The following is a 15,048-nucleotide window of genomic DNA, read 5'->3' as shown; positions in this document are numbered from 1 at the left end:
TACAATGGAAATAAAATATCGTGTCTGGAAAAACAATCATCTTTTGGATTGAGGACGGTCCAGGTGGTGTAAATTTCCCAATGAATGCCCCAGCAACTGGTCATAATTCCAGGCACTGGGAGAGTTTGGAGATGGCTGCACTCAGTGAGGGCTGAGAGGTTATATGAGCCTTGAAGGAAGACTGGGACTTGAGCAAGAGAATGAAGTTGACAGGGTCTTGTGTGTCAGTCCCAGAAGTACGGCTTAGCCAGTGGATAGAAGGAGGCATCTACAAGACTTGCATAGATGGACTAGTTGCACTGGACAGTCACAGGAAAATATGCCAACAGATAGACAAAGCCAGGATCGTTGCCAGCCAAGGGGATGCTCTAGCCACAGTGGGCACTGCAGGTTCCAGTAACAAGCTGGAGATGGGGAGGCAGACGGGGAAGGTGTTTGAGTGGCCCAGGTGTGAAGAGACAGAGGCTGAACCAGACGGGGGGTTTTGGGAACGGAAAAGGATGGCTGAAAGGACAGTAAGGACTCTGTTGAGAGCTTGAGGGAGAGGGTATGAATTCAGCCTCTGGGAGGGGGTGTCATTCAGAGCATCAGAAACTGTGGGGCACATTGGTGGCGTCCCACCCATTGGGCACTGAGGGATAAGCTCCACGGCTGCGTGTCAGCACGCAGCTTCAGCTCTGGCCTGATTCCACCCTGGAGGCTCTGCTCTGTGCCACTGGGCCCTGCCCATTTCTCCTCTTGCAGAGCTGGTGGTGGGATGCAGGGAACCAGTGGGAAGACCTCAGCAGGATGCAGGAAGAAAAGAAGGAAGGAAGGTGTTCTGGCTGCGGTGTGGGGACAGACACAGGGAAGGAACAGAAAGCAGAACTACAGAGGCTGCGGGGAAGGCGGCAAGTTGACAGTCGCACCGGGTACATCCCAAGGGGAGAAAGGGATGTAACTTAGTGAGGGGAGCTGAGGCCAAGGCCGGATCCAGGCTGGCTGGGTCAGGTGGCTTGCAACTAAATACTTAACATTTTAGAAGTTCCCTTGGTCTGTATATTCATTCATCCTTCACAGGGCCCTGTTAGCAGGAAGGGTGGGTACAGAAATGGGGGACACAGTCCTGGCTTGGTCATCAGCTGGCTGCTTGACCTGGGGCAGTCACTATGCCTCTCTGGTCTCTACTTATCCCTAACATGAGCAGCTTGGATGGGGTGATCTTTCAGGACTTTCTAGGTGTTAAAATACGTATGAGTCCAAGTTTCATTCTTCTATTCTTAGTTCCATGAGGCAGGACTGATGTCGAATACAGCTCTCCCCATGTCAGCTCTGCTGGTACCACCAGTGAGAGGGTAACCAGGGAGACAACAAATTAAGTAAATACTGGCTTCACTAAGGACACCAGAACAGGGGAAAAGCAGGTTATATTTCACTTTTTTGTGGACAAAGAGTTGTTATACACGCTCTGTGCTTCTGTGGTGGGCATTTACCAAGCAGTCCCTGTCCAAGGACCTTCCTTTGCCTCTTTATCATTACTCTGATCTCTCTGTATGACATCGGTGGTGGGGAGGAGAAGGTGGACCCCCTGGGGACACAACAGCCCCTTGGTGTCAGGGCCCTAGGGTACAAGGAGAGAGGCCTTGTTCAGTTCTGACCTCTCAGGGGTTTATGAAGCGCCTAGTGGAACTTCTGAAATGACCTCAGAAGACTATGGGGACACCATGATTGATCCTCCCCCACCCCCTTTCAAGCCAGACCTCAGACTCAAAGATACAGGAGGCTGTTCCACTCTGAAAGCTCAGGAAGCAGGTTCTGGTGTCAACATCAGAGGCTCAGGGGCTTTCGGAATAGTAAATAAGAAGTGCCCCAGAAAAGTATAACAATCCCAGCTTGGGTCAAAGGGAGAGCAGCGGAATGGGAGCCTGTGGTGGGTTTTCCTGTTAGTGACCACGGGATCTTTGGACGGGTTATATATATAATGTTCCCGAGACACATTTTCCTCACGTGTGAAACTGAGACAGTCATTTCTATACAATGGGCTGATGGGAGATTAAATGAGCTAATGTCTGTCAAGCCCAGTAACAGAGTAAATGCCCAGTATGTTTTGAACATCTTCTTCCCTTCCCACAGCAACACTGACTGTCCGGGAGTAATGCTCTCTGCTCGGTGGACTGTGAGGTCCCTTTGAGCAGCGGGGTCTAAAGTGGAAGCAGCAGGCTGCACGCTGGGCTGGCCTGCATCTGTAGGAGGTCCAGGCCTCCATTCTGTGTATAATTCACGCTTTGTCCTTCCACACTCTATCTAGAGGAGGGACTGTGGTGACTTGTCTAATGACCTCTGGGGGCACTGGCTCTTTCCATCCTCTGCACTCTGAAGGTCGGCATCACCAAAGTCGGGCTTTCCGGCGTGGCTTAAAGGGTCTGGGAAGCCATTTGCTTCTGGGACTGGAAAGAGACATAATTCCAGTGTCCAGTAGAAACAGGTAGGGCTGTTTCAGGAGGCGTGGTGGACCAAATCTGCCCACGCCTCCAGTGAGCACCTGACGGGCCTCCTGGACTCAGGAGGTCTGGTGGGCTAAGGTCTCCAAGCCTGGAGCCTCTGAGGTCCTTGAAGACTCCCTGGGTTCAGGAGAACTGTCGGGGCTGACTTTTGAGGCACTAAGCTTGCAGCTGCACAGGGACCCCAAGGCTCAGGGGAAGTAGCTGAGAGTGCTCCTGGAACATGGAGGGGACAGGGAGTGGCAAGGGATGGAGGTTTTGCCTTTCCTGAGATTGAGTGTAAAAGCAGGGAGATTAGGCAAGGCCTCACTGGTCTGTGAAGCAATAGGACGAATGTCTGAGATCCTGGAACTTCAAAAAATTTGCCTTTCAGTTTAGGAGAAGCAATAAGGACAGAATTGGTGGTTTATAGCAGGGTTTCTCAAATTTAAAATACATCCAGATCCCCTGGAGTTCTTGTTAAAATGCAAATTCTGATCCATTAGTTTTAGGGTGGGGCAGAGATTTTGCATTTCTAACAAGCTCCCAAGCGATGCTGATGCTGCTAGGTTAGGATTTACACTCTGAGTAGCAAATGCTTAGAAGACCCGGCTGGGCCATGTTTCTGTGTTTCAGGAGATCTTAAGTACAAAGGTACTGATATCAGGAGTCTTTGTGGGAGAGGGAGGGTACAGCTCAGTAGTAGAGCATGTACTTAGCATGCACGAGGTCCTGGGTCCAATCCCCAGTTCCTCCATTAAAAAAAAAAAAAAATAGTTAATTATCTCCCCCTCTCCCCTCCCCAAATTTTTTAAAATTGTTAAAAAAAAAAAGACTATTTGAGGGATTTCAGGGAAGAGAGCAGGTGTCTGAGGTCAAGAAAGGGGACACTTGTGAGAATCAGGGAGATTGGAAAATGCAAATTCCTAAAGCCAGGGAAGGGTAGGAGAGGCTTGCTTCATCGCTGAGCCCTGGACTCCCAAGACTTGTGTTTCTGCCAGAGTGTTAAGTATTAGCTTTGGCTGGAACCTAAGAGATCTGCTTCAGTCCTGCATGATATAGATATGGAGAGAAGAGTGAGTTGTCCAAGGTTACACAGTCAGTTGGTGGCTAGACATTGAAGGATCTTGCGTGCAGGCTGAGTGGTTTGTGGTTCCTCTTGTTGGGGATATAGAGCCATGAAAATATTTAAGCAAAGGTACTTCAGAACAATTCTCTGGTGGGGACTGAGAGGACCACATGGAGTCAGGCATTAAGGAGACTATTCAGAGGCTTCTGTATGAGGACAAGCAAGAGATGCCAAGGGTTTGAGCTCTAGCTATGTAAACAGAGAGGAGCAAAGATATTTGAGAAGCACTTCGAAGATAGAATTAATAGGATTTAGAGATTAATTTTTTTGTACAGGGTGAAGGAAGAGGAAGAATCAAGGATGATTCCCGCTGTGTGTGTGGCTTAGACAAAAGGGTGAACAAGTCAGGAATGCTACGTATCTTTCACCCAAGTAAAAAGTATAGGAAAGGAGGCGCCTGGGTGAGGGGATGAGCATGAGGGGACCCCCCAGGAGACCTCCACCCTGAAATCAGATATATTAGTCACTTAGGTTTCCATGAATTGCCTCTGAGCTCCTAATGTTTGTGTCCAGCCTCTCCAATGCTTTTGGGGCATCTACAAAGTGACAGATGTTCCTGCCCGCTCCCCAGGACTCTAATTAAATGTCATCTCCTCAGAGAGACCTTCCCTGATTACTTAAGTTGTTCCCGCACCCCATAATGATTCCCTATCACTGCACCTGCCATGTTCCTTCATAGCAGTTACCACGTTCGGTAATTTATATTTACCTGTTGGCATTCTTGTTTATTATCTGACACTCCACTAGTCATTAGGTGCTTTAAGGTTACGGGACTATATTTTATTCCCTACTCCATATAGCACAGTGAGTATCACACAGGACACACTTGGGTAATACTTGTTGAATGAATCAAAAAATATGTGGTATAGCTGAAGCACCTGGAGACGTTTATTCTAGAGGAGAAACAGTTCAAATGACCCAACTTCTTAATTGTATCCTTGAAGTTGCACAGACCAGCTCTATTTCCACTTCCTTAAATATTGAAAGACTTGTACTGTGTGGCCATCTGGACAGACTCAGGAAGCCACAGGGAAGTGGATCATATCTGTGTCTAGCCAGGGCTGTCCCTCCCTGACTGGACCAGACAGGCGTGGGAGGTCATCACAGGAGGTGCCCAAGCAGAAAGTGGGCCTTGTTAGTGGTACATGGTGGTGGGGCGGCTTTAAGCATTGGATCGGATGTTAGACTACCCGACTTCAGGGCTCCTTTTAAGCCTGCGACTCCAGGAGTCCAAATTTTCCCATCAAATCTTTGGGTTTTTAACAGGTGTCGCCTGCTTTGATTTCTTTTCTTTTTTTTAATAACTTAAAGGGAAGAATGTGTTTGTTCTCACTGACTTTTGATTAGGTTTATTTTAGACAAGGACAGGTGCTTTCAGGGTGGTATGGCCATAGACAAATTTGATTTTTAAAGATCAGGACAGGGTCTTTATTTTTTAGTTCCAAACTGCAAAGGAATCCCCTAACTGTCTAGATTTGCTGACTGACTGGCGATGTGAGGTCAATAAATATTCTGTGACCTAGTGAGTTCTGGAAAGTGGTCCAGTGGGTCAGTGACCAGGCTTGGTTTGCTGGTCAGCATTTCTCAATGTGATATGATTTCATTAGTGCTCAAGAGGAACACAGCTATCTGATTTATTACTATTGCAATCAGTGACAGAAAAAATAAAACAAAATAGTAATCACCTGTTAAGGTTGTGATTTGGTTTTAGCTGTTGCCCTGGAGAGGAAGAGTCTTCATCGATGTCCGTAGCCCTGTGGTTTTCACTGAGGGCTGTATAGGTCTGTCCGTGTCCAGGACATCTTTATGTTTAAGCCAGTAGAATGATATGTTAGACCTATCCTCCTAATACATCTGTTTTAGAAAAGGAAAATGTGGTGGGGAATTTACTTGGCTCACCACTGCCCTAAATGCTGCTAATCTCAAGACTAACTCCTCTCTGCTGACAAAGTTGATCCTAGTTGGAATGAGGTTGGGGGCTAAACTCTGAGAGAACTGAGTAACTATTTGCCATCAATGACCTGTTCTACCCCCTACCCCACCTCACTGGCTATCAAATATCCATTTTAGCAATTCTTCATCTAGGAAGCCTTCCATTCCCCACTTCCTCCACAGCCTCCACCTCAGATTAGATCAGATACTGTTGTGGTATATTTCCATAGAACTTTGTTCTTCCCCAACACACTGAATTGTAATTGCTTTGACACCATCTATTTTCCCTTCTAGACTATAAATTCTGTGAGGGTGGGGACTAGATCTATCTTATTTTCACTGTATTTCTACCTAAGACCTTGTATGTGCCTGGCACACAGAAGACACTTAATACATATTTGGTAAATAGTTGAGTGGATGGGTGAATGGATGGATTGAAGGAGTACTACATACCCACTATAATCAATGCCTAATAGATTTGGTCATTCTTAAAATTAGGATGGGCTCATTTTGTTTTCAAATGAGTAGAACATTGTTCTCCTTTCAAGAAGTAATTATGAACATTATATTAGTTAAGAGTCCAAGTATTTTAGAAATACTCTTACCTGAGGCATAGTCCCTTCGAGGCACACTTGGAGGTGCTTTAACTTTCAGCCTATAGATAACAAATTAGACAAATGGTCAGTGGGCAGGACGACTGTTGTCAAGGTCCATAATGTTAACAGCTATAGAGATAACAGGTAGTTAACTAATAGAATGATGGCTTCCTTTGGACTAAATGCATTGTAAATGTAGTGACGCTATTAGTCAGAGGTCTCCCATCTCTCCCCACCTCTCCAGTGTGCAGTGTGGCTGTGACTTGGCAAAGGTGAAGTCAGGAGGTGAAGGAGCTCTGAGAGGTCAGAATACAAAAAGCTCTGAGTTCAGAGGTTCAAGGAAGATAAATGTTGATTGATTGATAGGAAGGTAAGAGAAGATGAACTCTATTTTAATAAATAATTTAATAAACATTTTAAATAATAGGAAAAATTAGCTACAATGAGCATTTTAGTTGTAGGTTGTACTGAAATTATTTTTGCACTAGTGAAAAAAAATGCCAAATAAGTGAGCAGTGAGTGTCTCCAGGTTAGGGATTGTGATATTTAGAGTAGAAGCTGAACTGCTCAGGTGCCCTCAAAACCGCTTTACTGTCTTTACATGTGTATGAAATGTGCTGAATATTCACAATCCTTCCCCACTCACTAAAATTACATTTTAAAAGCATATCCCAGTTTTTAGGCTTTTTGTAAGTCTGACAACATTTCCCCTTCCATTATTTCAAATGTCAAAGTTTACAGTGAAGTATTATTTTTAGTAATAGTTACCCGTTTTACTTATGAATGATTTGCTTGGTGAAATTTAAAATATATATAAATAAAACCTGTGTAAAAAGCAGGAGACTTCATTTACTAAAATATCACAGTGTATAAGGTAACTTTTATGTACAAAACATATTTCATTTTTTGGAAAAAAAGTACAGAAATTTACATTTGATTACAAAAAATAAGCCTTATAAGAATTGTAATGTTGCAAAAATAAGAATACTTCTATTTGCCTAGAAATTCTGCATTTTGTTTACCCACAGGTTCTCCTGTCTATTATTTCATTCAGTTCTCAGCAAGCCAGCTGGGTGTGCTGGGAAGATATTGTCATTAGACCTACGATGAGATCCAGAGAGAGAGATTGTCCAAGGTGTTGAAAGGAAGGGAGGAAAAAAAAAAAACTGGGTCTGGTACCAGGTCTGTTCATGGACCAGTAAGATTTCAAAAAACACAAACCAATGATTGCCCATTATTGCCATCACTTAAAAAAAGAAAAAAAGAAGAAAGAAAGAAAGGATATTTTAATACTCCCAAATGTATGAAGGTTATCATCTCAGGATAAAAGACAGATTCAAGAAAGGACTGTTGGTCAGTGAACACAGACCAGTGATCTGGGCCTCACTGAGCAGCCAACAGCTGCACGCCAACCCCCAACACTTCAGGGTCCTTAGTTTCTCATTCGGCCGTGAACCAGTGACAACTCTGTCACGGTCTTGTGTTAGGAAACCAGTGTGCTTAACCATGCTTCCTCCTTTCAAGGTAGCACCTGTTGCCTGGTTATGAGTAAGAGCTTAAAGTCAGGGCACTCAGAACCAGAGGGTCACTGACTTCACCCTGGATCATGACTGTGGCAGCTGTGTTTTCTAAGCTGAGAAGAAACATGGTTTGTCAAGTAAAAGTGCATTTGAAGATAATGGGCAGAATGAAATAGAAATTGTCTGGAAAAATTTGAGCTCCATGGCTGCTTATAAGTCTGACTGGCTATGGAATAGAGAGACATTTTATACAAAACTTCACATTATTGAGAAAATTGGTGTATTGTAAAATTCACAACTGTGGGGTAATTAATCTGGAATTACTAGTAATTAAAACAATGACTATCAGGGCTCTCTCATTTCAATTCTATATGTATCAGAAATAATAAATGAAAACAATCAAACAATTCTCCCAGTCATAGGACAGAACACATGAAGACAAATTCTCCTCCTCTATGTGATGACCACCGTCCCATGAGCAGACCATTTTAACTATTTTCTGATGATCACTTACACATATTGAGACTCATTTATATTTTACAGACTAAAAACCCCATGAAAAGTGATTTCTTACTCTTAAGTTTAGCAAAGACCAAAAAAAAAAAAAAAAAAAAAAAAAGGAGATACCAGGAGGAGGGTATACAGCTCAGCGGTAGTGCATGCTCAGCATGCATAAGGTCCTGGGTTCAATCTCCAGTACCTCCACTAAAATAATAATAATAATAATAATAATAATAATAATAATAATAATGAAAGAAACAAATCTCATTACCTGCCCCCCTCAAAGAAAAAAGAGTTTAAAAAAAAACCCTAAAGGAAAAAAGTGAATAAATTTGATTACATTAAAATGGATCTCAAAAAAATGAAAATTCTCTGTCCTGAAGGCACAAGGAAATGAGCTTTTATATACTATTGGTGGTACAAAATTTTTGGAAAGCAATTTGGTGATATCAATCATAATTTCAAGGGGACAAATCCTCCCACCCAGAAACTAGAAATTTCATTTCAGGAATTTGGCTTTCTAGTATATTCAAAGTCTGCAAAGGATATTTATTGAAGTATTATTTGTGACAGTTAAACTGAAAGAAATGACCACAAAATTTTGAGTGATATTATCAGACTACCCTCCAAAAATGTGCCAGCTTAAACTCTCACTCCCAATTTAAAAAATGTCCACCAATATATAGTTGGTTAAAGGTACATGGTTTATTTTTACATACTAACAAAGAAACATGTCCATGATATAGCATTAAGTAAAACCAACAACCAAAGCAAGTAGGTAGAATATTTATGTACTGTGATGCCATTCATGATGAAAATAATACATATGTAGGTGTGTACTATATCTACGTCAGTGTGTGTGTGTATGTGTGTGAGTAAACATGCACATATAGATATATATGCTAAATTCACTCATGACAGTGTCCATTTCTGGGGAGTAGGTTGGGATTGGGATATGAAAAAGTGGGAGATTTTGACTTTATACAATTCTGAACTATTTAATTTTCTTTCCTGATGAATCTGTACAACTTTAATTAGAAACAAAAACAAAAACAAAAAACCTTAAAGACTTAACAGAATACCATTTTCCCTTTCCTCTTGACTTAAATTTTGAGTGGCAAATGCAGGTATGTATAATTTCTATTCTCTTAAAATAAAATTTGAGAATTTTTTTTTGGTGTGCAGGAAGATTTGGAATTCTTGATGGGGAGGGTATAGCTCAAGTGGTAGAGTGCATGCTTAGCGTGCATGAGGTGCTGGGTTCCATCCCCAGTACTTCCTCTAAGAATAAGTGAATAAGTAAACCTAATTACCCTCCTTCCAATGGAAAAAAAAAAAAGGAATTCTTACTTCCCCTCTCCAAGTGCCAATTGAAAACACAATTTTAAGGCCATATTTGAAAAAACAGAAATCAAAATATGGAAAACAGGTGTGGCATCCTAAAGAAGACAGGCTATGTCCTGGTATATCTCTTTTGGATTTCTCTAAGCATGTCCTGGTGGCCCTTAGCTAAATGATTGTCCTGTTTCTGTAAACATCTTTTTTGATGTTTGCTAGGCACCTTGAATGGCATAGCTCACCTTTCCTGCAGTGAGAGGGAAAAGCAAAGTACCTGAGTACCGTCCACTCACTCACCATGTTTCCTGTATGTGGGTCTGACCACCATGACTCTAGTCATGAGCAAGAAAGGGTCATGTGCTGAAGAGGTTGCAATTCTGCGTTCAGGTAACAAAGAGCTTTGCTTTCTTCCATGCAGCACAGGCTGACATGAGATGTCATTTACCTAAAGAAGTGCTTACATTAGTACTATGGCATCTAACTTACTTTTTGATTTTGTTCATTATTCCACCTTCATTGTTCTTAATATCATGGACCATCTTTTGAAGCTGCCTGTAAGAAATGAAATTAAACATCAAATATTAATAAGGTAGATTTAAAAAAAAGTCTCCTATCCTTCTTGAACCACAAAAAAAGAAGGAAAAAAATCCTGCAATAAAACCCCCAAATAGCATGAATTATTTTGTTTTTAATTAGGTTGACTATCTTCTACTTGAGTAGAGGGAAAGTGTGACTGATTCTCTAAGGAGTGTGGTCACTGGGCCATGACCCCGTCTATTGGATGTGTGGGTCAGTCTCAGGATGTAAGAGGAATTCCAATTCCCAGTGTATTATGAGAAGACATGTGAAGCAAAAGCATTCTAATCTATCATAGCCTCACTGTTTATCACTTATTGTCCTCTGAGCATCAACATTGCAAAGATGGAGATACAATGAAGGAAACAATATACACTGAAATCAAGCACAAGATTTTTTTTTTTTGGTTAACTTTACTAGGTAGAATCAGGAAAAATTGTTGCTTAAAAATTGCACATACACAGAAGCCATAAAGAAAATAATGAATGAATGTGATTGCATAGATATTGAAACTTTTGCAGAAAGGTAATAGGAACAAAATCAAAAGATAAATGACATGCTGGAAGAAATATTTGTGACACATTAATAATAATAATAATAATAATAATAATAATAATAATAATAGTAATAATAATAGTAATAATAATAACTACATGTTTTGACTAACAAAGAAATCTTACAACTCAGTAAAAAAATGTTTAAACAATTCAATACGAAAATGAGCAAAAGATGTGAACACATAGCTAACAGAAAAAAACACAAGTGGCCAACAGACTAACGAAAAGTTATTTACCATCACTTATATCTAAAGAGCTCTAAAACTCTAATAGAAACAGCAGTGAGATATCATGTTCTGCCTATCAGACTGGCAAAACTTAATAAGCGTAATAATCCCCAGGGTTGGCAAGAGTAAGCAAATATAGATACTCTTGGGAGTGTTAATTATTACAATCAATATCCGCCAAAATTTAAAACCTCCATGCCTTTTGACCCAGAAATTCCACTGCTAGGAATTTACCTTATGAACATAGTCACAAAACTACACAGATAGATACATATCAGCAAGTTTATTCCAGAGTTTTATGTAATAACCCTATTCTTTCCTGCCTGTCCCATTAAAATACCTGGAAACAACCTAAATGCCCATTTATCATTTAAAGGGAACTAGTTAAATAAACTTTGATAAAGCCATGAATGGAATACAACAGACCTTAAAAAATAAAAAGAAACATACATTTGTATGGCTGACATGTAAAAATCCTCAAGAGATATTATTAAGGTAAATGAAAATGTAGAATGAGGAGAAAGAAAAGAAAGAAAGAAGAAAGGAAAATTCAGAATGTGCATATGATCTGTGTTTTGTGCTGATATGTACGTAAATTTTTATAAAAATGTGCAAGAAGTTGTTAAATGGTTGTTCTCAAAGCCAACTGAAGTTAAAAAAGTTCACAAATTAGAAAAAGGGTCAGAGTATAGGACCATGTTTTATTTTCTTCATAATAATTTTCTAACTTAAAATATATCTAAATAAAATTTCACATGGTTCTGCCTTGAAAGAGTAACATTTGAATTTACCTTTCAGGCAAGCCTTTCCTTTGTTCTGAGAGAACTATTTGATTGAGCCCTTCAGTTAATGAAATGAAAGCTTGTATATAGCCATTGTTCTTGGGGAAAATGGATTTTTTTTAAATTACAAAAGGCAGATTTCTCTGACTCTGGGAGCTAGGCCTTCTGTTAGCTAATATGAATAGTGGTGCACAATTAAGCTTAACACAGGTCTAGGAAATCCTGTTGGCTGGAATCTGGGAGAAATATTTTCTTGGGTTATGTAAGGATTTACAGTGCATATGCTGCGAAGCTTTTTGGTGTAGCGATGGAGCAGTTGAGAGGATGAGAGAGAGGACAGCTTGTCAGAGGAACTCCGCCTGGCTTGGCGTGCTGACGTCCTCTACTAAGTGTTAATTCAAGGCTGAGTAACTCTCCTACGCTGATGTTCTGCTGTGGTTGTTTCCGGAGGGCCCCTGGGCACCAAGGAGGTGGTGGGAGATTTACTGTGTAGGGAATACACGTTCCTACTCTCAACATCTTAGGAAAAGGGAGATTATCAAACAAGAAATGGGAATTTAGACTCGGGATTTGGAGGAGTGCTTTTCCCTTCCAGGTCTAATGACTGTGATGACCTGGAGGCCTGAAGAGCACAGACGAACCTGAATGGGGGTCTCAGTGGTGGGGAGTCCCTGAACCTGAGAATGGGCCTGCACCTCCGCTCTGAGAAGAGCCATCCACATAGCCATTTTCAACAAGATAACGTCTCTCCATTGTCCCTGAATCTTCAGTAGCACCCTGTCAGGATCTGCCACCCAGCCTTGGCCTGGCTTGTGGTAGGGTATATTCCACAGGCATGGAGGGGTGGAGCGCAAAGGGAGGGGAGGACAGGCTGGAGGGTGGAGTAGAAAGATAGGAGACACTTCTTTCATGACATCTTTAAGGCTGCATCTTGGGGAATTATCTACATAACTGGGGGACTCGCTGAAGGGCAAAAGCTTGAATGTGGGGAGGTCAGTGCCAAGTCATAGTTTGGGTAGCAAAGGAAATGAGACCACATTTTATATCCCCAACTAGGGAAGCTAGGCATATTGATTCCCATAAGTGTGAGAACTCAGCAAAGCACCAGGCTCAGCAGCAGAGAGAAGAGGATGGATGAGAGAGAAGAGGACCACCTGGCCCATCGGAGAGCATAGAGGGTCCCTCGAACTGGACCCTCGAGTTGCCTGAGAACCATGCAGTACTCTAGATTTGCTCATGTATATCCTACGCAACCTCCTTGCTCCTTTTCCTGAGGAACTATGGAGAATCTGTGAGATGGAGGAATGAGGGAAAATGAGAGATAGGAGGTCTGGGAGTAGAGAGGAAGAGACACAGAGAGAGAGCTTGAAATGGATTGACTGGAATGGGTTCAGTAATTTCAAGTGGAGAGCAGAGGGCAACTCTGGTTATAAGCTGACTGTAATTGAATGGAATGTCTAGCCTAAGTTAATACCTAACCAGGTTGAAGAGCAAAATGAGCCAGAGTGAAGGACCCGACCAGAAGTTAGTCAAGAGGGAGACACATGCAGCGTAACAGGGTGCCAGGGGCTGATATGCATAAGCAACTTCGCTGTAGGTGCAGATATAAAGATGTAAATCATTGCAAAAAAAGTTTGATGTAATTTTCTCATGTGTTCAGCCTGGTATTCAATGCTTCTTGGCATGTCCTAATTAGTTTTAATTATAGATTATTAAAATAATTATAATTAGAATCTATAGTTATACTAAATTGTTGACTTGTTTCATAGACTATACATTTTGTGTTAAAAAATTTTCTCCTCCCTCTGCATCTCATTCACACAAATCCCCATGTCCACAGACTGCTCAGTTATGGCTGCCAAACTTATGTTACCTGGTACGACTCAGTGTCCCCCAAACCTAGAAGATGTGGTGATGCTCTCAGCTCATTTTATCAACTCTTCATAGACTGTGTGATGAACAGCTTTTGCTGCCCTCTAGTACCATCTGCTCCATCTTGGAGCACTTTTTTCTCTACTACAACTTAAAGCATATGCAGTAGCAAAGAAAGGTGCAACTTGATTGTTCCAGGAGAGGCTGCTCTCAGGTTATACGTCAGCTGCCTTACTGTGATAAGTTGTGTGTAGGTGAAAATAGGTAAGGCATAAAGTAGCTTCACTTTGATTACTCCTTTTGGAGATATCCTTCCATGATTGGGAGAAGGATAATAGGATTACAATGTTCAAATTTTTTAAAGTTGTGAAAGCCAGCCATGTACGTGTAACAAAATAAAACAAAGAACAAAGCCTATCTAACATGTTTTAAAATGATACTAATACATAAATAATTTTATGCATAATTTTAAAGCAGTATAGTATTTTGTCACTTAAAAATGGTGAATAGGTCATAGAGATAATTATAATTATTCTTTGTATAAACCAAGTCAAATTTTATATTCTCTCCTTCGCCATTGTTTAACATTTTTTTCAAGCTTTTGAGTTAATATCAATGAACCTATTTAATTAACAACACACTGTATTAGTGTGGCCCTGGCTAGGCCAGAATCTCAGTACATTTAGATCCCATGATGTCCTGAGAGAGAAAAAAAAATCATCATTTGAAGGTTACCAGCAGTTTTTTGCCTTCAAAGAGAAGCAGCTTACTTTAGAATCTGACAGACCACTGGTTCTCACAGTGAACTGTACCGGAATCACCAGGAGTGCCACTGAAACCCAGAGTTTCACAACACCCCCAGAGTTTCTGATTGCATAGGTCTGCAGAAGGATTGGAGAATTTGCATTTCTAGTAAGTTCCCAGGTGATGCTGACTCCACCAGTCAGGAGACCACCCTTTGATAGATCATACCTTTTTTCCACTGCAGGCCTTTTAGTTGTGCCAAGTAAAGCAAATACCTGCTTGGGGAACATTAAAATCCTCGTTAACCCAAGTGCAAAGTTTCAGACAGAGAAGCTGAGTGGTCAGTTTGGTAACACAATTTGGATGTGTGCTTTACTACACTGTCACTTCTTTATGGGACTTGATTTTTCTCTGTGTGGATTTAGACTACCTTGTGCCTGTCAATTTTTATTTATCTTATAGTCACATACTTCCTTCTTGAGCCATACTTCACATCAGCTGCAGAGTGGAGATGAAGGGGCTGCAGGAAGGACATGCTCCTCACATTGTGCAATAATCAAAAAGTAAGTGGACCTGCACCGAACAGAGCGCCATGGCTGGGATTTTGCTGTTCCTAATATGATGCTTGAAAACAGAGTAACACGGAATGTGGTGGCGTTGGGTCTAAGACACAACCATAGCCCTGTCTGTGGGGGATGGGTTGTCCTCACTGTCACTCATCCTGCAAAGACTCCAGTCCAGAAACTGGAAGTGAGGAAAATGAGGATGTGGTAGGCAGGTCTTGGGCTCTGGTACCGGGATGTTTCTTGCCTTCC

General features: G+C 41.5%; 1 protein-coding gene across 2 annotated transcripts in view; it reads right to left on the bottom strand.

Moving 5' to 3' along the window:
- BLNK (B cell linker) overlaps positions 1–15,048 on the bottom strand; it is a 73,806-nt gene that overhangs the window by 40,869 nt on the left and 17,889 nt on the right. For both annotated transcript variants that reach the window (XM_032491207.1, XM_006174405.3), the window contains 2 exons: positions 9,962–10,027; positions 6,126–6,175 (listed from right to left, as the gene is read on the bottom strand). In XM_032491207.1, the coding sequence (XP_032347098.1) occupies positions 6,126–6,175; positions 9,962–10,014 (103 nt within the window). In that variant the 5' untranslated portion in view covers positions 10,015–10,027. The remainder of the gene's footprint in view (positions 1–6,125; positions 6,176–9,961; positions 10,028–15,048) is intronic.

The sequence above is a fragment of the Camelus ferus genome, chromosome 11 (assembly GCF_009834535.1).
Source record: "Camelus ferus isolate YT-003-E chromosome 11, BCGSAC_Cfer_1.0, whole genome shotgun sequence".
In the NCBI taxonomy this organism is placed as follows: domain Eukaryota; kingdom Metazoa; phylum Chordata; class Mammalia; order Artiodactyla; family Camelidae; genus Camelus; species Camelus ferus.
Note: the sequence above shows the minus strand (reverse complement) of the source record. Positions and strands in the feature narration are given on the sequence as shown.